This window comes from Abramis brama (assembly GCF_963993115.1).
Source record: "Abramis brama genome assembly, chromosome: 8".
NCBI classification, from domain to species: domain Eukaryota; kingdom Metazoa; phylum Chordata; class Actinopteri; order Cypriniformes; family Leuciscidae; genus Abramis; species Abramis brama.
The window spans coordinates 37,402,812-37,429,606 of NC_139970.1; the positions used below are offsets into that span (position 1 = coordinate 37,402,812).

The 26,795-nt window shown below is 39.6% G+C and overlaps 1 protein-coding gene across 1 annotated transcript in view; it reads right to left on the minus strand.

Moving 5' to 3' along the window:
* Positions 1–4,741: 4,741 nt before the first annotated feature.
* The window catches only part of ttn.2 (titin, tandem duplicate 2), a 169,052-nt gene continuing 146,998 nt past the window's right edge, over positions 4,742–26,795 (minus strand). The window contains exons 214-239 of the mRNA XM_084122514.1: positions 24,977–26,743; positions 24,538–24,831; positions 23,657–23,935; positions 23,270–23,569; positions 21,111–23,177; positions 20,696–20,998; positions 20,257–20,562; positions 19,866–20,156; positions 19,483–19,782; positions 19,063–19,368; positions 18,675–18,977; positions 18,246–18,527; positions 17,536–18,129; positions 17,131–17,421; positions 16,731–17,030; positions 16,329–16,631; positions 15,928–16,230; positions 15,207–15,791; positions 14,797–15,102; positions 14,397–14,696; positions 13,735–14,310; positions 13,324–13,629; positions 12,565–13,158; positions 6,619–12,396; positions 6,229–6,525; positions 4,742–6,074 (exon numbers count right to left, since the gene is read on the minus strand). Coding sequence (XP_083978640.1) covers positions 5,776–6,074; positions 6,229–6,525; positions 6,619–12,396; positions 12,565–13,158; positions 13,324–13,629; positions 13,735–14,310; positions 14,397–14,696; positions 14,797–15,102; positions 15,207–15,791; positions 15,928–16,230; positions 16,329–16,631; positions 16,731–17,030; positions 17,131–17,421; positions 17,536–18,129; positions 18,246–18,527; positions 18,675–18,977; positions 19,063–19,368; positions 19,483–19,782; positions 19,866–20,156; positions 20,257–20,562; positions 20,696–20,998; positions 21,111–23,177; positions 23,270–23,569; positions 23,657–23,935; positions 24,538–24,831; positions 24,977–26,743 — 17,630 coding nt within the window. The 3' untranslated portion in view covers positions 4,742–5,775. The remainder of the gene's footprint in view (positions 6,075–6,228; positions 6,526–6,618; positions 12,397–12,564; positions 13,159–13,323; positions 13,630–13,734; positions 14,311–14,396; positions 14,697–14,796; positions 15,103–15,206; positions 15,792–15,927; positions 16,231–16,328; positions 16,632–16,730; positions 17,031–17,130; positions 17,422–17,535; positions 18,130–18,245; positions 18,528–18,674; positions 18,978–19,062; positions 19,369–19,482; positions 19,783–19,865; positions 20,157–20,256; positions 20,563–20,695; positions 20,999–21,110; positions 23,178–23,269; positions 23,570–23,656; positions 23,936–24,537; positions 24,832–24,976; positions 26,744–26,795) is intronic.

The following is a 26,795-nucleotide window of genomic DNA, read 5'->3' on the forward strand; positions in this document are numbered from 1 at the left end:
TAACCAAACCTGAAATTGTAACGTGTGAGAACGCGAAAGTCCGTATTATTTTATTTTTTTTGCAAAGGTCCCCTCAGGGGCTCCGTATATAACTGAATAACCGATGACAGAAAAAGCAGAATCCCAGTAAAAGAGATTTAACTGAAAGGTACAATTATTCTATGACTATGATTTTGTGATCAGTTGTGCGAACGCAGGGACCTGGTGCTAAGGCACCTCAACCATCTGGGGCTTTGAATCAACTGGGAAAAGAGCAAACTCTCCCCCGTGCAGAGAATCTCTTTTTTTGGTATGGAGTTGGACTCGGTCAACATGACCAACATGACCGACAGTGCTGAACTGCTTGATTTCATTCAAGGACAGTGGTTCCACTGAAACTATTTCAGAGGCAATATCACACAAGCAAGACTGCGGTTTTCACCAAATATCAGCATGATTGCAAATGTGATGTTGACATTATACAACAGTTTAATAAATAATAAGTTAATATTAAGTGACTTACATTTTATGCACAATATTGTCTGATTTTTATCTATTTCGTCAACAAAATAGCCAAACAAAGTCACAGCTGGGCCACAGCTCAACTCTGAGCAAAAGCGGTGTTTCGTTGATAGCCAGAATATTTTAAACTTACGTGTGAAAGAGATCTATTATTCCACGTATAATCACAATATTTAGGGTTTGAATATCTTCACATCAGTAACTTGTCAGTTATAAAATAAGTCTGAGATCAAATAACCCTCCTCGGAAGCCAGCTTTCTGGCACTCTTCCCTCGCTTGTTTCACCTGTGACCATGCCTTCTTTCTTGCAGCTCTCTCCTCCAAAGACAGATCCTGTTTGATGTGCAGCCCATTCTCTTTCAGATATTGTCTTTGGCATCTCTCCACGCTGTATCCTGGTAAAGACTCATAGCAAACTATAATTATTGCTTTAGGGTGACCATCATGTATTTTCTGTCCCAGCCTATGAACTGAATCCAAAACATCTGTAAGTTTTTGCGCAGTCTTTGAAAATACTTTTGTAAGGGTCTTGATAATGACATCTCATGTGTTGTTCTCCCTGTCTGGACCACTTTCTTTTACACCATAAATCCTGAGGTAGTAGTTCTGCATTTGATACTATTGATCATAGAATCCTTATTTCATGCCTTAAACAATGTATGGGCATTAAAGGTTGTGCTCTCGACTGGTTTAAATCTTAAACCAGTCAAAATCTTGATGTTTTTTTCTTCATCTAGCTCTACCCTGCATTTTGGAGTTCATCAGGGCTCCATTTTGGCCCCTGCTTTGTTCTTGTTATATATGCTTCCTTTGGGGTCCACCAAGCATGGGGTGTCATTTCATTTTTATGCTGATGACACCCAAATGTAACTGCCCTTGAAGAAAAATTACAAAACAGGCTTAAGATCACTAGTTATGTCTCTGTCTGATATTAAGTCTTAGTTTTCTTCAATTTATTTTACATCTTAATAAGAACAAAACAGAGGTCATTGTGTTTGGGCCGTCAAGCACCTCTGATTGTGATTTGGGAGATCTGGACTCCTATGTAAAACCTTCTATGAAAAATGTGGGTGTTATCTTTAATTGCTGCACTCAAATTTGATAAACAGATACATTCTGTAGTCAAATCCATAAAAAAATAAAAAATAATAATAATAATAATAAAAAAATAATAATTATATATTTTCCAGAGTTTGAGAGAGTGATATCGATACTTTCATTTTTGGTACTTGGATACTAAAAGTATAATAAAAAGTACTTTGGTACTTTTTTGGTACTTGGTAGGGAAACCAAAAGAATCTGAATCATATTAGTTGACTTAATTTGTTTAGTAAATATATATTTCCTTCAGTTATGTTCATTCCTAAGCATGTTCAAATGTAGCATTTAATTGCACAGCACATATTTAGAGCTGATCCAGCAGGGTGTTTAGACACCAGTGAAATATCACAATTCTCTATTCAAATTTTGATACAACAGCAAAAACTACTAGCCTAATTAATGTAAATTTAAAACATTATTAAAGACAAGTAAGCAGTCAGTTATAAAATAAGAACAAATAATCTAATTACAAATAGCACAAATAAATACAATAGAACAAAGAAAGGATACAAATTAAATAAACAGCTGTTTTGGGGGGTTTTCAGGTAGGCCTATGTCTAACACTATTTTTCAGGTACATCATTTGAATAAAGGAATCAAATGTGAAATAATAATGCATATACATCACTGTATAAATTAAAGGGGTCATGAACTGAATTATTTTATAATGTCTCCTGGGGTGCCCTTATAAATGTTAGTGTGATTTTTACATCAAACATGGTCAATTTATAAATAAAAGGCATTTTTCCTATACCCTGATTTTAGCCTCTGATTTGAACGCTCTGTTTGAAGGGTTGTGTTTTCTGAGAGACTTCAGAGTAAACGCCCACTGCTTTGACTGACATCTTTGCATATGAAATATCTAGTATTACATGTGGAACTCTCTTGAAAACTTTTACGTTTTTACTAGTACAGCTATCGAGATTAACGAATCGTGAAAAGCATTGATTATAGCATTATATTTAGATACTATTCCCATCACATGAAAGGTTGTAGTGATGAGCACTGAACAGATGACAGACAGTCTGTTGATCGCATGAATGCAGTAATCTCATCATTGCAATGCAATTTCTGCACTCCAATGAATGCTTTCACCAAATAACAATGCAAACACGAAGTAAATACAGTAGGCTAAGAGCTTTGTTGTGCAGTGTAACAGCGTCATTGATTACATAGCGAGTTTTGGCAAGTGTCCAGATAAACTCGCGTTGTGTGATTGACAGCTTGGGCGATTGGAAAGGGAGCGTTCTTTGATTGCTTGCTGTATATAATTTAGTCACAGTTTAAATAACAGATTATTTTCATCCTACTAAGAGAAAAAATGTGAAGTTGATCATTTAGTCACTGGCTTGATTTACTGATGCATAAACAGTACTGAACGATTTTGAGAGAAAGAAAATCTGTCTGAACTTGAATAATTACACATCAGAAATCACTGATTACAGATCAGGCATTAGAATAAACATGGTTACTTACATGTTTGTGGCGTTGCTGGACGATCCATATTGTAAAAGTCTGTTTGCAAAGCCTGCGCCGAAATTGCGACTGATTTACCAAATAATACATAGTGAAATGTACCAAATACAAACAAATAATACACCGCTGAGACATTCACATTGTTGAACAAAACAACCCACTTTCCTAGCATTAGGATCCTTTTGAAGGTAATGTTATTGATCCTTTCTCGTTCTCATGTCACTATTCACTAATATGCCAGTGGGCGGCGCTAAAGACGCAGTGATGTAGACATAGGCATTGATATCTTCTGCAATGGCTGTCTTTCGCTGCACTATGACGTCATAATTCCACACTTTGCAGATCCTGTCGTTTTCTGGCCTTGGTTTCAATAAAAGCTGTTGGAATAACAAGGAAGTTTTGAGTTTTGAAACTTACAGGATATTTTTTATAGTATAACAACCTCTTAACTGTCAAAAGATCAAGGAAAATTTGAATTCTCAGTTCATGACCCCTTTAAATATAGATAAATCTTTATAAAGTTACAATATCAGTGAGGGGATTACTTTGTCTTTTGTAGTTTGAAAAAAACACAGCAGCAGGTTTATTAGGCTGCTGTCCCTTTAAGACCGAATGCATGGATCCAATATAGCCTTCCCTACTGTACATGCGGTTTCTTTGTTTACGTTCATTAAGATATAAACGACTATGTTTACCAGGATGGACGTTTACATCATTTTGTGTGAATTTGTCTGTTCAAGCGCAAGACGTGAAGATAATTTAATTCAAGTTGCACGCTGTCTGAGGCAGCTTTCAGGGCGTGCGCTTCAAATGTTTGCATTCATGAAACTTCTTGAAATGCAAATGTCCTGTAATAATGTAGGGAACCACTCGTTATACATAAATCACGTAACAGTTCATGTTTTACGTACATAGACGATTTAGTTTTAATCCAAATGATGATTGTGTGCTGATTGAACGATCAGCAATTAAGAGCATGCAACAGAAATGCGCTCTCTCTCTACCTCCCATCAGTTAACGTAACAGTTAACTTATACATGCCTCGTTTTACTTTCTTTACCATTTACATATCTGAACGAACTTCAAACTTTCCACTGATGTCTGTGAAAAAGGGATGTGCTTGACAAGCTCACGCGTCTGTGCCACTCAGATCCACTATGCTCAATCCACTGCTCGTTTTCTGCTTATCAGCTTGCGCACCACAGCTATAATATAGGCTTTGCTATATTTTGTTGCATATTTCACATATTAGATACATTTACTTAATAGACAGCCTTCTTTTTTTATCCCCATTCTGTTGTCAGTGTTTCTTTGTCTGGACACAAACTGTGTACACGTGTTGTATTGGTTGTTGGTATCAGAGCATTTTGATGAGTAGGCTACACGAGCGCAGTATCAGGCCCGGTATTGGTGCATCCCCTAGTTATAGTCATAAATAAACACATAGCCGCTTTTGCAAAGTGGACTGTGTACATTCACTTGTTTGAGTCTGTGTTGTGCCTCAATCCTATTCCATCTCTTTCAACACTACTTTCCTGTCTAGGCTCCACTTTCCTATAAAATGAAGACAAACTGTCCAAAAGAATAATAAAAGAATGAATAAATCATTGTGCCATAATTAAACAAGACACATTGAAACTTCCGAATAAAGACAAGGACAAAATTTAGTGCTGAGAACATGCTTTATTGAATCATTAATACTCAAGGAGGTTGCATATATATATAATTCTACAATTCTACATAAAATCAAACCAAAGTGCAGGGCATTAAGATACTAAACTGTTTCTTTCTCGTTGCACAGCAGGTGGTGTTACTGCGGCACACTTTCTTGATATTTGCCCAACAAGTGACAAGGTGAATTCTAAAGCTAACACACAAACACACAATGCTTCAAAGCAAACCTCCAAGAGGAGGCTCTGTTTCTGCAAGGAAGTACAAGATATACTTCCGTTATTGGCCAGGAGATGTTCATTTTGAAAGTTTATTCAAGCAGTCCCTTGCCAGAAACAGAGCACATTAAACATTTTTGCTCATAAAGTGCAGGCCGCTCGCACCTTGAGCATGTCATTAAAATGGTGGTATGACATAGTCAGTCAGAACACAAGGCCTAGTTGCCCTGCTTACATGAGGGTAAAATGCAAACAACACTCAAGGCCTTACGTTCAAGTAACAATGCATAAGAGTATGGTTATAATATCACTGCACGTGTAAACATGCAAGCATAACTTAGTCTCTCAGATTTAGTGTAACGTCAACAGGGAGCCTCTCTACCTGTTGAGGCAATCTTAAGACTTCAACTTATTGTTGAGGCACAGAGTTTAGTTTCAGGTTTATCAGGGTATTCGTTCCATGTGAAACTTTCTCCTGATAAACATTTAGTTCCATTTGTTTCAGTTAATATTGTTATAAATAACAATTCATACATTTTCCATAACCGTTAAATTCGGCTATATACATTATGTACATGTCACAGAAAATTGGATCAAAAATCCTAAGTCATAATTATCCAATATGGCACATTTTATAATACTTTAGACTTAAGTCTAGATTGGCATAAATTAATGTCAGGTTTGGTATAAAAATAGTTTATATTTACAGGAACAGATATCCAGGTAACTTATCAAGATTTTTTTTCATTTCATTTAAAAAATACAAAGTCGCTTAATGAAGAAAGGGTTGGGGGTATAAATTATGGCTTTACTTTGATCGAATACTGATGGTAACAGTTGCCATGTCAGATCCATGCTCATTGGAAAGTTTGAGTGTGTATGCCCCAGCATCACTCTCTTTCACACCAGTGATGATGAGTGTGGTCAGGTCTTCTGTGGTGTCAATATGGAACCTGCTACTTTCTTCTTCACCAGGCAGTTTCTTTCCACTGCGTGACCACTCAATACGAGGTGCTGGCTCTCCAGAGAAAGCACAGGCCACCGTTAGAACCTTTCCAGTTTCAATGCTGATATCTTCAGGAAGAGCTTCAATTCTTGGAGCTAAGCCTATAAAATATAAATTTATTTAAAATTATATTATTATTAATATATATATATATATATATATATATATATATATATATATATATATATATATATATATATATATAGCATTATTTTACAAATTCTTATGCATGTTTGTAATTAAACTGCTCCTTACCTTGAGCACTGTGGAGGGCTGCTCTAACTGAGGATTCTTCAACATGTGAATGACTTGACATTATACTGCTTGAGCTCATTGCATATACTGACTCTGATGTCATAGAGGATAAGCTAGACATCGACATAGTTTCAAATTTCATCTCAGCCATTGAGGAGCTGCTGAAGGATGCTTCTTGCATTGTGCTCTCCATGTGGATGGATTTTGAAGTAAAACTTTCATGCATGCCGCTAACAGCAGCACTTTCCTTCTTAAGAATCATTTCACTTCCCCCATGTATTTGGGAAGACACAGATTCTGGAAAAGAAGACAATAAAGCATTAAGGAGAATGGGCATCAAGACTTTAAATGGATAAGAATTTAATAAAATTTATGGGAAATTAAATTTACCTTGAACAACCTTATGTGTAGCCACAAATGCAGTTACTTTTGTGTAGATTGCTTGAAACACTTGACCAAGAAATGAGAATGATGTTCTTGACATTGCTCCTCCTTCACTTATGATTTCACAGGAGTATTCCCCTTGGTCACTCTCAGAAACATCAGATATATAGAGACAGCAAGTTCCATCTGCAGATGAATGAATCTGGTAGTGACTACTTTGACTGAGTTTTCTGCTGTCCTTGTACCACACAACTTCTCTTACTGAGCTCTCAGCAACAAACATCATCTTAATTTTGTCTTCATAAGCTTCAGCTTTGAGTTGCTGAATGATCTTTGGTGGTGCTTCCTTTGATGGGGTTGGGGATTTCACTGTAAGTGGAGATTTAACTCTTTTAGGTGACATAATCGGCTCAGGAGATTTGACTGTTGGTGGGGATTTAGCTCTCTGAGGTTCAGGAGACTTAAGGCCTGTAGGGGATTTAACTCTCAGAGGGGAGGCAACTGGCTCAGGAGACTTAACAGGAGGTGGAGATTTTACCCTGGCAGGTGAAGCTACTGGCTCAGGAGACTTCAGAGCTGTTGGAGACTTTACTCTTTGAGGGGTGGTTGGTTCAGGAGACTTAATAGGAGGTGGAGACTTTACCCTCTGAAGAGAGCCAACTGGCTCTGGTGACTTCACTCTGAATGGGGATTTGATACCCTCTGGAGATTTAATTCGAGGTTCAGGAGATTTCACACCAGTGGGTTCTGGTGATTTAATTTGGGGTTCCGGAGACTTTACTGAGGGCACAGGAGATTTTAATGAAGGCTCTGGAGATTTAACTGAGGGTACAGGGGATTTCACTAAAGGTTCTGGAGACTTTACTGATGGCACTGGGGATTTCACAGAGGGCTCTGGAGACTTTGGTGATGGCACTGGGGATTTCACAGAGGGCTCTGGAGACTTTACTAATGGCACTGGAGATGTGGCTGATGGCACTGGAGATTTAACTGATGGCACTGAAGGTTCTAGTGACTTCACTTGTGTAGGTGTAACTTCCTCTTTAAGTATTGGTTTGTGAATAGTCAATGTAAACCTTGCCTCTTGCTTTCCTTCCAAATTTTCTACTACTACAGTATAGCTGCCTTCATCAGAAAACTCAACTGATGAAATTTCAAAAGCAGACTTATACTGTGTTGTAGACACATGAATACGGTGTGAAGAGACAATTGTTCTTCCCTCATGCATCCATGTGACACATGGTGCTGGCTCTCCATCAATATCACAGACAAATCGTGCAGAGTCACCCTCAGATACAGTCAGAGACTGTGGTTTTGTGAGTATTTTGGCTGAAAGCGTAGCTTTAACTTTCTTTACTGATACTTCAGCAGTTGTTTTTTCTGATTCTTTTATCTTTGATTCGGATGACACATGTTTTTGAGATGTTGTATGTATTTCAGAAGATGAATATGAAGCTGATGATAGGTATTCAGTGGATGCATATCTAATTGGAGATGATGCAAGCTTCTGAGATTCATATTTTTCAAAGGCAGAAACTTCACGTCTATCAGTTAGTTTTGTTTTGGTTTCTTTGATCTCCAAATGAGTTCTTGAGGCAGAGGAAGCTCTGATTGTTGTTGAATGATAATAATCAGTTTTTGTTATATCAGGTACAAATGGTGTCGGAGCCTCTTCGTCTCTACGTCTTGAGGAGTATGTAGTAAACTCTCCACCTGAAACATCAAGAGTTCCATAGTCTGATGCCTCACCCTTTGAATTTGTGCAGACAACACGATATGTGCCACTGTCCTCTGCCTGACAGTCATTAATTTGGAGAGATAGAACTCCACTCATATTTGTGAACTGGTATTTGCTGCTCTCTTGTATTTGTTGTCCATTATGGAACCACTGGATATCAGCATCTGGCTTTGATTGAACATTCAAAGTGAATTTAGTGTTTTGACCACATGGTACACGGTGAGAACGGATTCTTACTGTGATACGTGGAGCATGGTCAAGACTGAAGGGTTGCTGAGTCACAACCTGGTACTTGCGCTCAGATTTGAGAGCTGCTTTTCTTGCTTCATATCTAGACATGATGTCAAATCTTGCAGACCTTTCAAATCTAGAGGAGGATCTGGAAGATCTTCTCTCAGTGGATACAGGACTTGGTGATCGAGGGCGTGTTCTCTCAGGGGTGGGTGATCTTCTTTCAATGAGTTCAACTTCAGCCTCTGTTGAGATGCGTGCACGGGGTTGTCTGACGAGCTCAGAGACAGGACGCATCAGTTCAATGTATGTTGGAGACAAGGATCTCCTCCTTCTCAAGAAATATGAAATGGGAGGAGGAGAGCCTCGAGCTTGCTCAGTTTTTGTTACATGTATGGTCTCTTCTACACGTCTCATTTCAGCTTTGTGAACAGGTTTTGGTGAGGCACGACGCAGTGCAGACAGCTCAAAACGTACAGGGCTTCCACTGGGTGGGGAGGCAGAGAAGCCAAGTTCTAGTTCTTCATCAAGCTCTTGCCTCTCTTTTTCAGTTCTCTTTATTGTCAGATAGTCCTCACCCTCGAGGAGCTCCTCATCGGAAAGATCTCCTAGTGAGCGTCTTCTCAGTCTGAATGATGCCTCAGATTCTGGGGATGGTGATCGCCTTGCTGGTCGAACAGTCTCTAAATCATCTTGCGTAAGTTTTGGAATGCGCCACTTTGGTCTGTACTGATCACTTATTCTAGGCAGTGGCATGACATAAAATTGCTCCCATCTGGAAAGACGAATACGCCTCTGTCTCTTCTGAACAATTCTTTCCATTCTCTCAGGAATCTCATATTGGTCACGGAGTTTCTTGTACCATTTCATGTCAGATAACGGCACAAAGTATTTGATCAAGTTATCTTCACAAAGAACAGTTGGATCATGTGCACGAGCTTCAGGGATTTCATAAGGCATACGCATCTTCTTATCTTCTTCTTTTATTTTCTTTATTTCCTGATCCTCTTTATCAGAGATGTCAAACTCACCCTGCACATTCTTGGTGCTCACTGCAGGTTTATATAATTCAGCAGCTTCCTTCAAAGCCTCCTGTGCTACAGGATTGAGTGTAACAACCTCTGCTGTTGAGAACTGTTGTGCCATTTTCAGTGTCTTTTCTATTTGGTTTCTAACATATTTCTGCCTCTCTTCCTCACTCTTGAACTCCCTCCTTGTGTATGTCAGGCGTTCAACTTTGAGAGTAGCTTGACAACTTGCTGATCCAGCTGTATTTGTTGCAGTGACTCTGTATGTGCCTGAATCTTCTATGAGGGTTTCTCTGATATGTAGAACATGATAGTCTACGTCCTCTAGAACGACTTCAACTTGTGGTCTGAACTCAAGAGGTTTGCCATTTTTCTCCCATTTCAGAGTTGGTGCTGGGGTTCCTGATACTCTCAAGTCAAAGCGAACACTTTGCCCCTCAACACACTCAATATTGGCTAAGAGACGTTTGAACATTGGTCTCATAGTGTCCTCAGCAAGTAAGTGTGGTGTCACAGTGAGACGTGCCTTGCAACTATCCTCACCAAACTTGTTGTTTGCTACAACAGTGTATTCAGCATCATCACTGAGGTCAAGATTGTGTATCATGAGTTGATAAAGACCCTTGTCACTTGTGAATGTGTATTTTTTAGGATCTGGTTTGATTCTGTGCCCAGCCTTTAACCATGTAACACTTGGCTCTGGATGGACTGTTATGGTTACACCAAAGCGTACATCTTCACCAATGTATGCTGCACGGTTGTATAATGGCAAAGTAAACTCTGGTGGCCTCTGCAAAATTTTGGTTTTGTCAATTCTACGCCTTGGTTTCTTGAGTGAGCGTCCCAGATAGTATTCACGGTAGGACCGAACAGTCTCAACAAACAACTCAGCATAGGCATTGTCCTCCCTGTCTTCACTGACAACCTTGCATCTATATAATCCATCATCACATTCTTCAATGTCTTTAACATAGATGCTAGCAACTCCATTAGCATAACTGATTTCATATTTGTGGCTTGCAATCAGTTTGCGGGACCCAAAGTACCAGGTCACTTCAGTGTTTCTATCGTAGTTTTCAATGCAGCAAACAAACCTGACATGTCCTCCCTCTTCAGCAGATCCATGCATGACAGGACCCGCTCTCAAGCCTTGTTCAGGATGTCCAATTTTCACTCTACCAATGGAAACATTTCTCTGGTTTCTGTAGCCACCACCATAGGCAACACGTGCTGCTGAAACAACAGTGCTCCATTCCTTTTTCACCAGGGATTGGTAGTATCTTCTGTGTCTCAAAGTCTTGATGACCTTTGAACTAATATGTTCCAATTTCATCTTGAGCCAAGGGTGCTCCAAAGCTTCGGAGGCAGTCATACGCAGCTTGCCGTCTTTAGTCAGGAGTCTGTCGACAAAGTCCATACCCTCAAGGCTGGTCTCTTTAAAGGCTTCACTATCAAACAAATACTCTGCATTTGAAATGTGCTCAACCATTTTCTGATGTGATTCAGCAGCAAATGGATTAAGTCCGCTAAGAAGGACATATGCAAGAACACCTACAGACCACATGTCAGTGGCAGTGGTTACAAAATCACTGTTGTGGATTTCAGGTGCATAGTACTCAGGGGCAGTGAACTGAATCCTGATGTTTTCTCCAGGTGTAAGCAACCTAGCTTGACCCATTTCAATTATCTTGATTGTATTGCTCTTCCTTGTGGAATAAACAATGTTATCAGGTCTGATATCAAAATGACAATAGTTGCGACTATGGAGGAACTTCAGGGCTCCACAGACTTGTCTCATATAACAAACGATTTCTTGCTCTGTGAGGTCAAAGTTTGTACCAAGGCGCTCAAAGATGTCCATACCAGACATGAATTCATATATCAGGACATATTCTTCCAGGCTATCAAAGGATTCATGAAGATACAGAATGTTTTTATGTCTTGCAATGTTAAGTGTCTCAATTTCTCTTGCAACCAGTTCTCTATCTGCATCTTTAACTTTGATAAATTTAGCCAAGAATGTCTTCTTAGAGCTAATTTCAATACAGCGATGGACAATGCCAAACTGTCCATTGCGTGCAAGTTCCTCAGAGATTGTGTAGAGAGTTGGCACAAGCTTGACTTTTGAATGTGGTGCCTCCTCCTTTGTAACCACTCTTGTTTCATCTACTTCTTCATCATAGTTTCGAATGGCTAACTTGTCTTCTTTTGTAGTCACAGGGTCCGTTGGCGCAGATGGATCACTCAAGCCAAATCGGTTTTCTGCAATCACACGGAACTGGTATTTTGTTTTGCCAAAGAGACTCATCACGGTGTATTGGGGCTCAGGAGTCTGAGCAACACGAATCCATCTGTCCCCAGTGGTAGGGCACTTTTCTATAATGTAATTGATAATTTCACTTCCTCCATCATTTCCAGGACTCCAAATGAGGGTGAGTGTGTCTCTGCTAATATCACTGACTTTAACATCCTTTGGTGGATCAGGGACATCAGCAACATCAAGTTCAACTGTCTGCTTATCCACGCCAAATCGATTTTTGGCACAAATTATGTAGTAGCCGGAATCCTTCCTTTGTACTCCCTTTTGGAACACCAGGGAGGTGAATGATCTTGTGAGAATGACTTGATGATAAGCTGTATTATTAATAATCTCTTGTCCCTTTTGCCATGTGACTATAGGATCAGGTTTTCCACTAATTGGAATCTTGATTGTAACCACTTCACCACGAATGGCATGAACAGCTCCCATGCCTTGGAGATGTAATGGTAAGTAAATTTTGGCAGGAACTAGAAAAAAAAAGAAAAGTAAATGATAAGACAAAACTTAATATGGAATAGTACATTCTAAACAGTCATGCAGAATGATAAATGTATAAAGATATTTTTTAAAAAGTACTTTGAATTGTTTTTGAGGTTGAATAACATGTTAAAAAACAAACCACCAGAAATACTTACCCTCAACCTCTAGGTTCATACTTGTGGAGATTGATCCAAGCTGGTTAGTAGCTCTAATTTGGTAAACAGCTGCATCATTCTCATCAGCATTGCTGATAACAAGTTGGAAGTAACCCCCCTTGAATTCTTGGACCTTTATTTTCTCTCCATCAGGGAAAATTTCTTTGCCGTTCTTGTACCATTTAACCACTGGCTTGGGATGTCCAATAACCTTTGTGACAAATGTGGCATTTGCCCTGTATTTGACACACATGTCCCTCAATTCTTCCTTGAAGAATGGGGCACGGAGAGCTGTATCTGATTTTGGAATGACTGGTTCTGAAATCTCACTCCAGTCACTCTCTCCACCAATATTTTCACATTTGACACGGAATTCATATTCGAAACCTTCAAGAAGGCCTTTAACAGTGTAAGATGTCTCGCGGATTTCTTCTGAAGTAACTGTAATCCATTTGTTCTGTTTCTTCTCTCTTTTTTCAAGGTAATAGTTCTTAATTTTGGCACCCCCATCACTGGCTGGTGCTTTCCAAGAAACAACACATGAATCCTTTGTTACAGAAGAAACAAATGGCTGTTGTGGGACTCCAGGTTTCTCTGTTTTAAAAAATAAAGAGGATTACATTTAATGGATTTGACAATCTATCCTTTTGTGTTTCATGCTAATTTATTGATATATATATATATATATATATATATATATATATATATATATATATATATTAGACTACTATTTAAAGACCACCAATTCATGAAACTTACCGAATGGACTCTTGATAATCACAACAGAAGGTATCTCAAGAGGTTCACTAATTCCATACTGATTCTGTGCAGAAACCCGGAAGTAATATCCAGCACTCTCAATGAGGTTTGGAACACGACATGTGGTTCCTGGGATAGCTGAAGACACAAGATGCCACTGCTCACCCTCTTTTGCTTCACGTTTCTCTACAATGTAATTTGTGATCATTGATCCACCATCATCCTTAGGTGGTTTCCAGCTAATGATCACAGCACTCTTCAAGAGAGCATCAACAACGATTGGTCCTTCAGGCATGAGAGGTTTATCTGAAAAGTCAGGGAGATTATTTTTTACATTTGCAAATATATTTCATGCAAACAAGTCTATTGGTATTTCAGTGTTTATCTGTTTAAAAATGAACCTTAATTTACCTTGGATTTCAACACGGAGGGTAGTGTCCACTGTGCCAAATTTGTTGCTCATTTGTACCTTATATCTTCCAGCATTGGTCTTACGCTGGACATTTCTGATTACTAAGTGAGTGTAACTTTCTGTGTTTTCTATTATTACATTCTCAGATGGATTGAGAGGCTTCTTGCCATAGAACCACATTATTTGTGGAATAGGGCGACCAATGTAGACGACATGGAGACGTAGGCTTGTTCCACAACCAGCATAGTATTTCTCCTTCAATGGGAATCCAGGATGGAATTGCGGTGCAGCCTGCAATAGGAGCTTGCCACTCGTCTCAATTTCACCTGCCTCATTGACGGCTCTGCATGTGTACATGCCCTCATCTTCTTGTTCATCTGTTGACACTGTTATAGAGTGGTTTCGGCCATCAGAGCTCATCTTGTATTTTCGGCTCTGGATCAACTCCTTTCCATATCTATACCACTTAATTTCAGGAAGAGGTCTTCCAATAATTTGGCATGTCATTGTTCCAGATTCTCCTAGTTTAGTGGTAGTATCTTTAATTTCCTCTTTCAGGCATGGAGCCTCTCCAACTAGAGGATCAATTGAACATGTTAGTCACGTTGCATACTTTGTTAATGTATTTTTCAGAAAAAGAAATAAAATTTAATTAACTTACCACTCAGTTTTGTTTTAATGCCCATTGCTGTTCTTCTTGGTCTACTCAGTCCAGTTTCATTTTCAGCAAACACTCTGAATTCATACTCTGTTGCTTCCATGAGTCCACCCATGGTAAACTGTCTGTCCTTGGAACGCTCTTTGTTGCATTTCTTCCAGGCACTTTCCCCTGCTTGCCTGTATTCAATCCAGTACCCAAGGATTTCTTTTCCACCATCGGATTCAGGACGCAACCAGTGAATGGTTATGCAGTCCTTGGCTATAGAGATGATGTCAATCTCACCGGGTTGGCCTGGTTTATCTGTTGAACACAAAGAATAGATTAAGGATGTAAAAATACTTTAGTTTTTATTTAGGAAAATTATTAACTTCTTTGGAAGGGAGAAGGGAGGGTTACGTACCAAATGGATCTTTGCATACAACTGACTCAGATACAGGTCCAGGCTCACTTTGACCAATATCATTTTGAGCAATCACACGGAACTGGTACTCTGCATCAGGGATGAGACCAGTGAGAGTATACATTGTTGTTGTGATATGTGTCTTGTTATGACGCACCCACTTCTCAGTGGAAATCTCTCTTCTCTCAACATAGTATCCAGTGACACGAGATCCACCATCATCCTTGGGTCTTGACCAGGACAGGCCAATTGTGGTCTTTGTAACATCCATGATTTCTGGAGGGAAACTAGGAGGTTCTGGAGGACCTTTATGCAAAACGAATAAAACAATATATAATAATTAGTGTGATTTTCAATAATTTAAAAGTGGTTCTTAAGAAAATTAAAAATAAATAAATAGAAATGCTTACAAAGAGGTGTCTTTGGTGTAACAGATTCATCAGATTTGAGGGATTTGCTTATACCAAACTGGTTCTCTGCTGTAACCTTGAAGTGATATTCAACATTTTCCTTCAGTCCCTTGACCACAAGTGATGTATCAACCACACGTGAGTCCACAGTGTACCAAGCTGCTTTAGGCACCTCTCGCCTCTCCACAATGTAACCAAAGATATCAGAGCCACCATCATCTGAAGGCGGTCTCCAGCTCACTCTGACTGAACGTGCCTGAATATCATCAAATTCAAGAGGACCCTCGGGTGGATCTGGCCGTCCAATTACTTTAACCTTAATATAGACAGCCTTCTTTCCACATTTGTTTTCCAACACAAGGTCATAGGTGCCAGTGTCATCTCTGTGGGCCTCCTTGATCACAAGCTCAGTACGTTCTTCACTGGTTGCAATCATAGCTCTGTGAGAAATGTCGCGACCTTCCTTTGTCCACTTGCATATTGGGAAGGGTTTGCCCTTGATGGGCACAGATAATCTAATGACTCCTCCTTGTCTGACAACATAGCCTTCCTGGTAGATTTTATCCAGCTCATAATCAGGATATTCTGAAAAGAAAATACAGTTCTTACATTACAAAAATGCACTGCCATATACATGTATGAAAGAATAAATACAGTTTGTATGTGTACATATGTTTATAATAACAAATGATTATTCCCATTGTTAGGTATTTTCTCTTACCAAGCATTTCTGTAACTTTGACCACTCCTGAAATCTCAGCTGGTTCTCCAGCTCCACCAGCATTACATGCCAACACACGGAACTTGTATTCAGCTCCCTGGGGCATATGTGTCAAAGTGTATTCACAAATCTTTGTTGGTGTTGTGTTGCATTTTGTCCATTCAACCTGGTCAACCTTCTGCATCTCAATCAGATAGCCAGTTATAGCAGCACCACCCTCTTCCTCTGGAGAAGACCAGGCAAGCGAAACTGATGTTCTTGTGGTATCTGTGACTCTTGGATTCAGTGGAATACCAGGAGGCTCTGTTTAAGAGGAAAGTTGAACACATTGGTCATGTTTGGTCTACTGACAACTGATTTACTTACATTTTTACAAGCTTGTGTTGTTCCTTTGTACATACCGATAGGATCCATTGCAATAGTTGGTTTAGAGTTTGCACTTGGTTTTCCGGTTCCTCTAGAGTTGATAGCTGTCACTCTATACTCATATTCAAGGCCCTCAATAAGTCCTGTGGTTCTGTATCTTGTCATGGTAACTGGATTCTTATTGATGCGAAGCCATCTGTCGGACGCAGCCTCTTTGCGCTCAATAATGTAGCCAGCAATAGTAGAACCACCATTATCCTCAGGTGGTGTCCAAATAAGGGTCATGCCATCATGAGACACATCAAGTATTTCAGGTGTGCTTGGTGCTCCAGGTACAGCTAGAAAAAAAGGATATGAGACTAATTTAATACTTTCATTTTTAAATAACGTAAATATAAATAGAAAACACCTGAAGTAGGAAAAAAAAAAAAACATACTTTTGACACTCTTGCACTCAACAACGTCAGATTGCAAGAACCCGCCAAAACCAAAACGATTTGTTGCAGCCACACGGAATACATATTCAGTTCCCTCCACAAGTCTTGTAAACTTGAACGTGTTTCTTGTGACAGATTCAGACACAGGCATCCATCCAGGTCGATGTGCATCACGCTGCTCAACAACATAGCCACTGACATTTGCACCTCCATCTTTCTGTGGTGGTTCCCAGCTGCAGGTGACTGATGTGGCATCAACCTCATCAATTTTCATGGGCCCAACAGGTACTCCAGGTTTATCTAGGAAAGAAATATATTTGGTCAATTTCAAAAAAATTCTTCAAATGTAGCTTGTATACCTGTAAAACCTGTACGGAAAAGTAAAATGTAAAATTCTCACCAAGAATGATAACTTTGATGACCTCAGTTGCTGTTCCAGTGACATTTTTCACTTCAAGAGAATAGTCACCAGTATCATAAATTGTGGTTTCACGGACTGTCAATTTGGTAAATTTAGCAGTTGTCTCAATCTTGATGCGGTCAAGCTTGTCCTTCATTTTGACTCCACCAAAGAACCATGAACAGACTGGTATGGGTCGACCTTTAATGGGAATGTTGAGCACAATTGGCTTACCAGCTGGCACACTGACAATCTTTTGTGGGATGCCAGTCAAGTCAATCTTTGGCATAACTGTAATGAAAATAGAAATAACAATAATTAACCTTTCAAACAGACAATAAATAATATGAAAATAATTTTTTGACTGTTCCTCATTTCATTTAGCAGTTTTTAATGATATCGTACCTCTCTGTTCTTGTATTGTTACAGGTGTCATGAGATCTCTGGGCTCACTGACACCTCTGCTATTTTGAGCTCTGATTCTGAAGAGATATTGCTCATTTTCATTCAGTGAGACAATTGTGTGCTGCAGCACAGATGATTTCACATTAGCAGCATTCATCCAGCGGTCACTTCCAGTTTTGCACGCTTCGATGACATAGCCAGAAAGTCTGCTGCCACCATCGTGAAGTGGTTTTTCCCATCCAAGTATGACAGTAGACTTTGTGGTATCAATGACATACAGATCTTGAGGAACAGATGGAACTTCACAAACCAGTACTGCATCTGTAATTTCACAAGGTTCTCCAATACCATATATGTTCTCAGGCAATACTCTAAAGAAGTATTGTGTTCCTTCTTCCAGCCCAGTGATTCTGTATAATGTCTTCTTGCATTCTGTTGTCACAGTCTTGTAAGATTTCATTGAAGCTTCACGCTTCTCAATTATGTAGTTGTTGATGTGAGCACCTCCATCAACAGTAGGCACATCCCATGTGATTACAACAGACTCTTTTGTGTAATCTTTAACCTTTACTGCAGCACATGGTCCAGGAGTATCTACAAGACAATTTTTAAACCGTTTTAAGCGTTGGTTGCTCAAGTTACAAACGACTTAGCCTATTTAATATAAGTGAATGCACAGTATTCATTATTAATTGCATACATGTACTTACCATAAATCTTGACAAGAATGGTAACTATTTTCTTGCCAGATGGATTCTCTGCCTCTATTGTGTATTTTCCAGCATCATAACGATGTACCTTCTCCACTATTAAAGTTGTAGTGTTTTCTGTAGTATCTATGAATCCACGGGATTGTAGGTCAATTCCAGGCTTTCTCCAGGTAACAACTGGTGCGGGTCTTCCATTTGTAGTTACATGAAGACGTAAAGTGTTGCCAGCTCTGATGCAAACGGTTTTCTTCAGTTCATCAGGTAGTTCAATATCAGGAATTTCTGAAAAGATAACAATAACAGATTTTATGCAGTAATTCCACATAAAAAAATAGGCCTTTAGGAGCAGAAATTAGTTTGACCATCAGTGGTGTGCAGGAACGCGAGGTCTTTGCACATCACTATTGACCATTATTTTAAAAAACTTACCAATTCTTTCTGAAGGTGCAGCCTCAATACTGCCTTCACTGAATTCTCCAGTACCCATATCATTGACTGCAGCCACTCTGAAGCTGTACTTTTTGTTACTTGCCAGACCAGTTACTGTGTACTCGGTACTGATCAAGGTCTTCTGGGTGGCTCTATACCATTGCTCTGTTCCCTCCTCCAGAATTTCAACAACATAGCCCGTGACATCAGATCCGCCATCATACATCGGTCGTGTCCATGTCATACTAATACTGTGCTTTGTGGTGTCTGTAATACGGGGAACTGACGGTGGAGCTGGGGTATCTGTAAAATGACGGCAGGTTAAGCATGTTACTATATTCTATGCATTAAATCGTTTTTTTGGGCCATGCAGGTCAGTGTTACTCACATGTTGGGTCTCTACAGTGAGCATACTGAGATGCATCACTTGGAATGCTGGTGCCAGCTGCATTGACGGCTGCAACACGGAATTGATAATCGCTACCCTCAAGGAGACCAGTGATCTTGAGGCGTGTATCATAAATGGTGTAGGTTTTGTTCACTCTTGTCCATCTGACACTGCTTGTCTCACGTTTATCCACAAGGTAGTTTTTGATTTCACTTCCACCATCACTCTCTGGCTTAAGCCACTCAATAATGACATGCTCTTTTCCAACAGCAGTAATCTCTGGTGCTCCAGGAGGTGTTGGAACAGCTTTAATGTAAATTACAAACTAATGTTAATATTTTATCCTTGGTCCTGTAGGTAAACCTCAATTATTAATGGAAACAATACATAATAATACATAATAATTATAATTAAACGTACTGTATGCATTTCTTGCAATAACTGGTTCAGACTCTAGGGGCACACCGGGCCCATACTTATTTACACCTCTGACACGGAAAATGTACTCATTGTTCTTGATCAGTTTTGTGCTGACACAAGACAGAGTCTTGCATTCATTTTCCATGATGACCCAGTTGAGTCTGCTGGTCTCACGTCTTTCAACAATATAATGAGTGACATGATCTCCACCATCCTCGAAAGGGATCTTCCAGGAAACTGAACATTTCTCCTCTGTGACCCTGCTGATTGTTATTGTTCCCTCAGGTGGACCAGGTGTATCTTAAATATAAAAGATTTTCTCATTAAATATACATCCAATAAATGGTATTTTGACTGAAACATGTGATTTATTATGTTCGTACCAAGTACTTTAACATTGACAGCAGCTGTTTTGATTCCACTTGCATTCTTCACAGTAAGGATGTATCTTCCAGTATCATTTCTATCACATGACTTAATGATTGCCATCGCTCTTGTACTTGTGTACGTCAGTGAGTATTTCTCTCCAAGATCCAGCTCCTTATCACCCTTGGCCCAAAAAACCTTAGGCTCTGGTTTTCCACCAACAGCAGCATCAAGAACAAGGTCTGATCCTGCTCTAATAGTGATTGTCTCACCCACAAGTTTACTGTCCAGCTCAGCCTTTGGTGGTGCTGAAAAAAATAAATAACATATATTAACACATATTCAAAACAGTATATGTGTGTTTCTACACATACTGTAAGCATGCATCAATTAAGGAAACCATCTTACTATATTCATCTTTGCATGTGAGAAATCCTGTCGATTCAGATGGTTTACTGTGGACTCCAGCACCATTTCTGGCAATAACACGGAATTCATACTCCTCTCCCTCGTGGAGTGATGTAATAGTGAAGAAGTTTTCTGTGATTGTAGTGTAGTTGCACTTTAACCAACGAGCTTCTTCATCATCACTGGATGCCCTGCGTTCAACAACATATCCAACAATCTTGCTGCCACCGTCATTGAATGGTATAGACCATTTAATAGACACCGAGGTCTTGGTTACATCATAAACCTCTGGTTTGCCAGGTGGATCTGAAAATGCAGACAAAAACATGTGATAAATATTAAGCACTAAGAATAAAAGAATACTAAGAATACTAAGAATATTAAATATTAAGAATAAAAATAACACATAAAAGATAGTAGAAAGTAACAAAAAACTTACCAACTGGATTTAGAGCCAGTACTGGCCTTGATGGTTCACTTGCTTTACTCAAACCAGCAATGTTCATTGCATATACTCTGAACTGATACTCAAGGCCCTCAATAAGGCTGGAGACCTTGTAGTGACACTCAAGGCAAGGAATCTTGTTCTCCCTCACCCACAGAATGGTGTTACGCTCTTTCTTCTCAATCCAGTATCCAGTTACTTGGCTTCCACCATCATTATATGGCACATCCCAGCGGATAGAAATTGCATTAGCAGACACTGAAACTACATCTGGGCGGGTTGGTGGGCTTGGTGAAACTGAAAACAGAAATGTAACATTTGTCAGACAGGAGACAACAAAAATAAATACTGAATTGTTTATGTTCCATTTCATCAATGGATAAAGTTATATACAATACCAAATACTTACTGAATGGATGCTCAGCAACAATAGCTTGAGATTCAATAGACTTGCTAACACCAAACTTGTTCTCAGCACAGACTCTGAAAGTGTACTCCATGTACTTAGTGAGATGAGTTACTTTGATAGTGGTCCGTTTCACACTTGAATTCACAACCTGCCATGTGGTGGAGCCAGACTCGCGTTTCTCAACAATATAATTGGTTATGTCCGTTCCACCATCATCTGTAGGTTCTTCCCAAGTCAATACACAGGATTCTGATGATATTCCTGAAACCTTAACAGGTCCAATTGGTGGGGTCGGTCTACCAAAGACAATGACGGTGACAGTGAATGTCTTTGATCCAGCTGAATTTTCAAGCATGAGATAATACTTTCCACTGTCACCTCTCTTGGCATCCTTAACCAGTAGAGTGGTTCTGCCTTTAGAAATCTTAATTGAGACTCTGTCTGTTTCTTTGAGTTTCATTTCTTCAAGTTTCCATGTTACCTTGGGGGCTGGTCTGCCACTGATTGGAATATCAATGGCAAATGAATTTCCAGTTTTGCAAGTGATGAGCTGCTTATCTATGCCACTGAGATCCGCTGTTGGCTCAATACGTGGCTCCTTTATGATGACAGAGGCTAGGGCATCTCGTGGATGACTAATGCCAGCATCATTCTGAGCCTTGACACGAAACTCATATTCTGTGTTCTCAACCAAGCCTTCAAGAACCATTTTCACAGATTTAGTTTGACCACCTACAACCCAGTGATCAGAGCCCTTCTTTCTAGTCTCAACAATGTATCCAGTAATACGGCTTCCACCATCATGCTCAGGCTTCATCCATACTAAGCTGGCTGTTGAGGATGTAGTATCAATGATATCCAGTCGCTTAGGTGGTGCAGGCTCTTCTGTGGCTATAATAGGCTCTGTCATTTCAAATGGCTCACCTTTGCCAAATTGATTTTCAGCGATAACCCTGAAGAAGTATGCTACGCCAATATCAAGGTTGGTCACTCTCAGGATTTGACGTGTGCACTTTTCACTGACCTCTTGCCAACTTAATCGACTTGCCTCTCGCTTCTCAACAATGTAATGATGAACACGTGCACCTCCATCATTGGATGGTGCATCCCACATGAGTGTCAGAGCACCTCTTGTCACATCCTTGAATGAGAGAGGTCCTGGTGGTCCAGGTGTGTCCAACACTTTGACTGTTAATGTAATAGCTTTACGACCACTGTTGTTTTCAAGAGAGAGTGTATACTTTCCAGCATCATACCTGGTGCAATTTTCAATTGTCAAAGTGCTGAATGTGTCTGTGGTATTAATATCCACCATTATGCCAAGATCTCCATCTGCCTTTGTCCATGTGGCAAGTGGGGCTGGCTTTCCACGGAAGGGAATATTAAGTGAGACTGTTCCGCCGTTCTTCACAATATGTGTCTGCTTGAAGTTTGCATCTATATCAATTTCTGGTGAAGTCAGTCTATCAACAGTTTGTACTACATTAGGAGTCTCAGAGAATTCTCCCTTGCCAGCACCATTGACTGCACAAACACGGAATTTATATTCTTCACCAGGTTCTAACTCTGTTACTTTGTAATGTGTATGGATGCAAGTCTGATTGTTGACTCTGTGCCATTCCTCAAGGCTTGCCTTGCACATCTCAATAATGTAACCAATGATTTCCATGCCACCGTCAAACACTGGTTTTGTCCATTCCAAAGTAACAGATGTCTTTGTGGAATCAATGACCTTCACTAAAGTTGGTGCACTGGGTGCACTTGTTGGTTCTCTACACTTGAACAATCTGGATGTACCACTTGCAGGTCCAATTCCAGCACCATTTTCAGCCATAACACGGAATTCATATTCATTTCCTTCTGTAAGATTTGTAACTCTGTGTCTTAGTTCAGTTATTGGTCTCTTTGCGGAAACCTTCAACCATCTTAAGCTCTTCTTCTCTCGTCTTTCAAGAATGTATTGCTTAATCTCATTTCCTCCATCATGTCTTGGTCTTGTCCAGCATAGAGTGATACTGTTTCCTGTTACATGAGTGCAGTCAGGTGTTCCGGGAGCATCTGGTACCGCTGTTAGATATCAAAAAGGAATGTGTTTAAGTCAAGAATGAACAGTACTAAATTAGAAAATGATTGGATCAAGAACAACTATTTTTACTTACTGTACTGCATTTGAGCAATGATTGGATCAGACTCTAGTGGCTTGCCCACACCAAATTTATTGACAGCAGATACACGGAACTGATATTCATTGCCTTTGATCAGTTTTGTGGCATTGAAGGAGCAGGCTTCACACTTAGATGTTACAAGCGCCCATGAAATTCTGGAAGTTTCACGCTTCTCAATCAAATAATTAATGATAGGTGCACAACCATCATTTTCAGGTGGGCTCCACCAAAGAGTAGCTTTCTCTGCAGATATATTTGTGAAGCGAAGAGGGCCTTCAGGTGGTCCAGGGGTATCTGAATAACACAGAGTGGAAATAAGCAACTACTAAATCCAGAACAACTTTATTAAAACTATAAATCAAAATTGATTTTCGATTATACCTTGTACTCTGACAAGAACATCCACTTTTGTTGTGCCTGAACTGTTCTTGGCCTCAACTGTGTAGATACCACGGTCATTGCGGTCAGCATCTCTGATGAACAGTGAGCTTGATCCAATAACAGTCGTGATGTCAACCAGCATTTTGTCTACTTCCTTTCCATCTTTATACCATGTGACTTGAGGTACAGGACGTCCACTTATACTGCAGCTGAGTTTAATGTTTTCTCCGGCCTTGATGGTGAGGGTCTTCTCAGCTTCAAACACAATCTCAGGGATGACTGAAAAAGAAAATGTTTTTTGTTTTTTTATGAATATCTCCTAGATTTTGGCTTGTCTTCTGAGGGTGCAAATCAGCAAAATATTAATGCACTGCATTAAATTGCTTATTCAAAGCAATGAAATAACAAGACTGTCTGTAAAAAAAAAGTGCATAACGTTTAAACTAATGTTTATAAATCAAATATAATTTCGGAAATCGCATAATTATGAACAAAACAGCATCATGTATTTTTGCATAGTTTAATACAAAGAGCCGAAGCACTGAAGCACGAAGCACAAAACATGAGATTTAGTGGAATGTGGGGGGGTGTATTGAGAAATGTTTTCTAAAAGTTTAACTTCTTTTAACTCTACATGGCTTTCTAAACGTGGTTCTCTAGGTTAACAAAAATGCAACAACGGTTCTAACATCATCATCATCATCATCGCATCTCGTGCACCACTGATAAGGCTGCCTGACACAAACCTAAAATTACACGTTTTTTTGCATTCGAATGTGGATTTTTTATTTAAATTAGAACAATATTCGAAATTTGAATAAACATTTTACAGCCCTAATGTAGAACAATTTATATCGAATAATGTCTTTGTAATTACATACCACTTTCATCCTTGGTCATGATGTAGCCAGATGACTGAGAGGGTGGACTAACTGTTCCAACAGCATTCCTGGCAATTACCCTAAATTCAAAGCGATCACCAGCAGCAAGGCCTGTTACTGTAAACTGACATTCGCTGATGTCAATGAAATTGCATCTCAACCAACGTGCTCTTCCTTGACGCCTTTCAACACTGTATGCCACAATTCTACTTCCTCCATCACGTTTTGGTGGTTCCCAATTAAGTGTTACAGAGTCTCTTGTAACATCAATGCAGTTAGGGGTGCCAGGAGGATCTAAATAAAAAAAGAAAAAGATATTTGGAAAAGAAGAAAATAAGGAACTTTGGCAAAAAGATGCATTCTGTGAAGTAATTAAAACCATAAGCATTGACAAAAGCTTATCGTGGATGAATGTTACAAAGACAATACTAAGACTTACCAACAGGGGAAATTGCCAGTTTGTGCTTGCTCTGTTCACTGACTGGACTCATGCCGGCATTGTTTTGTGCATAAACTCTGAATGAATACTCCAGACCTTCAATAAGTCCAATTGCTCTGTATTCTCGTCCAGAGATAACATTGGAATTCACTTTCATCCACAATAAGCTGTTCCTATCTTTTTTCTCAAGATGGTATCCAGTGATTGGAGAACCACCATCAAATCCTGGGGCATCCCACTGAACAGTCATGCCATCACTTGTCACATTGAATACTACAGGTTTTCCTGGTGGACCTGGTGGCTTATATTGGTGTTGAGCAACCACATCTGATGAGGTTAGAGGCTCGCTCACTCCATATTTGTTCTCTGCACGTACCCTAAATTGGTATTCAGTACCCTTAAGCAATTTTGTTATCTTGAATGTGTTCCTGACCACACTAGAGCAAACCATCTTCCATGCTGCTTGACATGTCTCTCGCTTTTCTACACTATAGCAGGTGACCTCTCCTCCACCATCTTCCTGGGGTTGATCCCATGAGATTATAATACTCTGGGCTTTAATTTCATCAAAACGGATTGGGCCTATAGGCTGAGATGGTGGCCCAAGTGTAATCACTTTGATGTCAAAGAAGTTCTTGACAAGTTTGTTATCAAGGACCAAGGTGTATTTTCCTGCGTTGTCCTTTCTTGCATTTCTTACAATGAGACTTGCCTTGTTTTCTGTTTGCCTGAAACGAACTTGATCGCTTTCCTTGAGTGGAACATCATCTTTCATCCACTGAATAGTTGGTTTAGGTTTACCTTTGTAGGGCAAGTCAATATTTACATTTTGTCCAATGCGAACGCTTAATTCTGCGTTAGGATAGTCAATAAGGTTTGCCTCAGGCGGTATAAGGAAGTCCTTTACAGTAATGGGTCCAATTTGAGAGAAGTCACTGCGACCCTTTTCATTTTTAGCAAATACTCTAAAGTAAATTTCTGAAAGCTCTTTAAGGTGTGTTACCTCATAGTGGCAACATCTGCATGTACCACCAATGCTCCAGGCATCTTCTTCCTTTGTCTTCTTCTCAATAATGTACTCAGAAATGTGGCTGCCACCATCATGATCAGGCTTGGTCCATGCCAAAGATACAGATGTATTAGTTGAGTCCACCAGTACAATATCTTTTACAGCACCAGGCATCTCAGTTGCTCTCACAGGCTGTGCAGTCTCATAAGGATCACCAACGCCATATTCATTTTCAGCAGAAACACGGAAGAAATAGGAAATTTCTTCAGAAAGACCATCAACTTTGTATGTTGTATTGGCACATTCATTTGTCACAATGGTGAATGCCTTCATTTTAGCATCCTTCTTTTCAACTATGTAATTTGTGATTGAAGAGCCACCATCAATATAAGGTGGTTCCCAGCTCAGTGTGAGTTTACCTCGTGTTACATTCTTCACGATCAACCTATTACAAGCAGAAGGTGTGTCCAATACTTTAACAGACACAGTAATGGTTTTTGGCTCTCCGACCCCATTTTCAATTTCAAGAAGGTATTTGCCAGTATCATCCCTCGTGACTTTTGGAATGATGAGTGTAGTTGAGTATTCTGTGTTTTTGATGCCATATCTTGCATCCCCACTAATGTTCTTGTCTCCCTTCCTCCATGTTACATTTGGAGCAGGTCTACCCTTAAGAGGGATTACAATCTCCACATCTCTACCAGCCTTTGCTATGTATTGAGTTGACATTGACATGTCAAGATCCACATCCGCCTCCTCTGTTAAAATGAAAGAAGAACATATTTGATCAGGTTCATAAAATAATTTGAA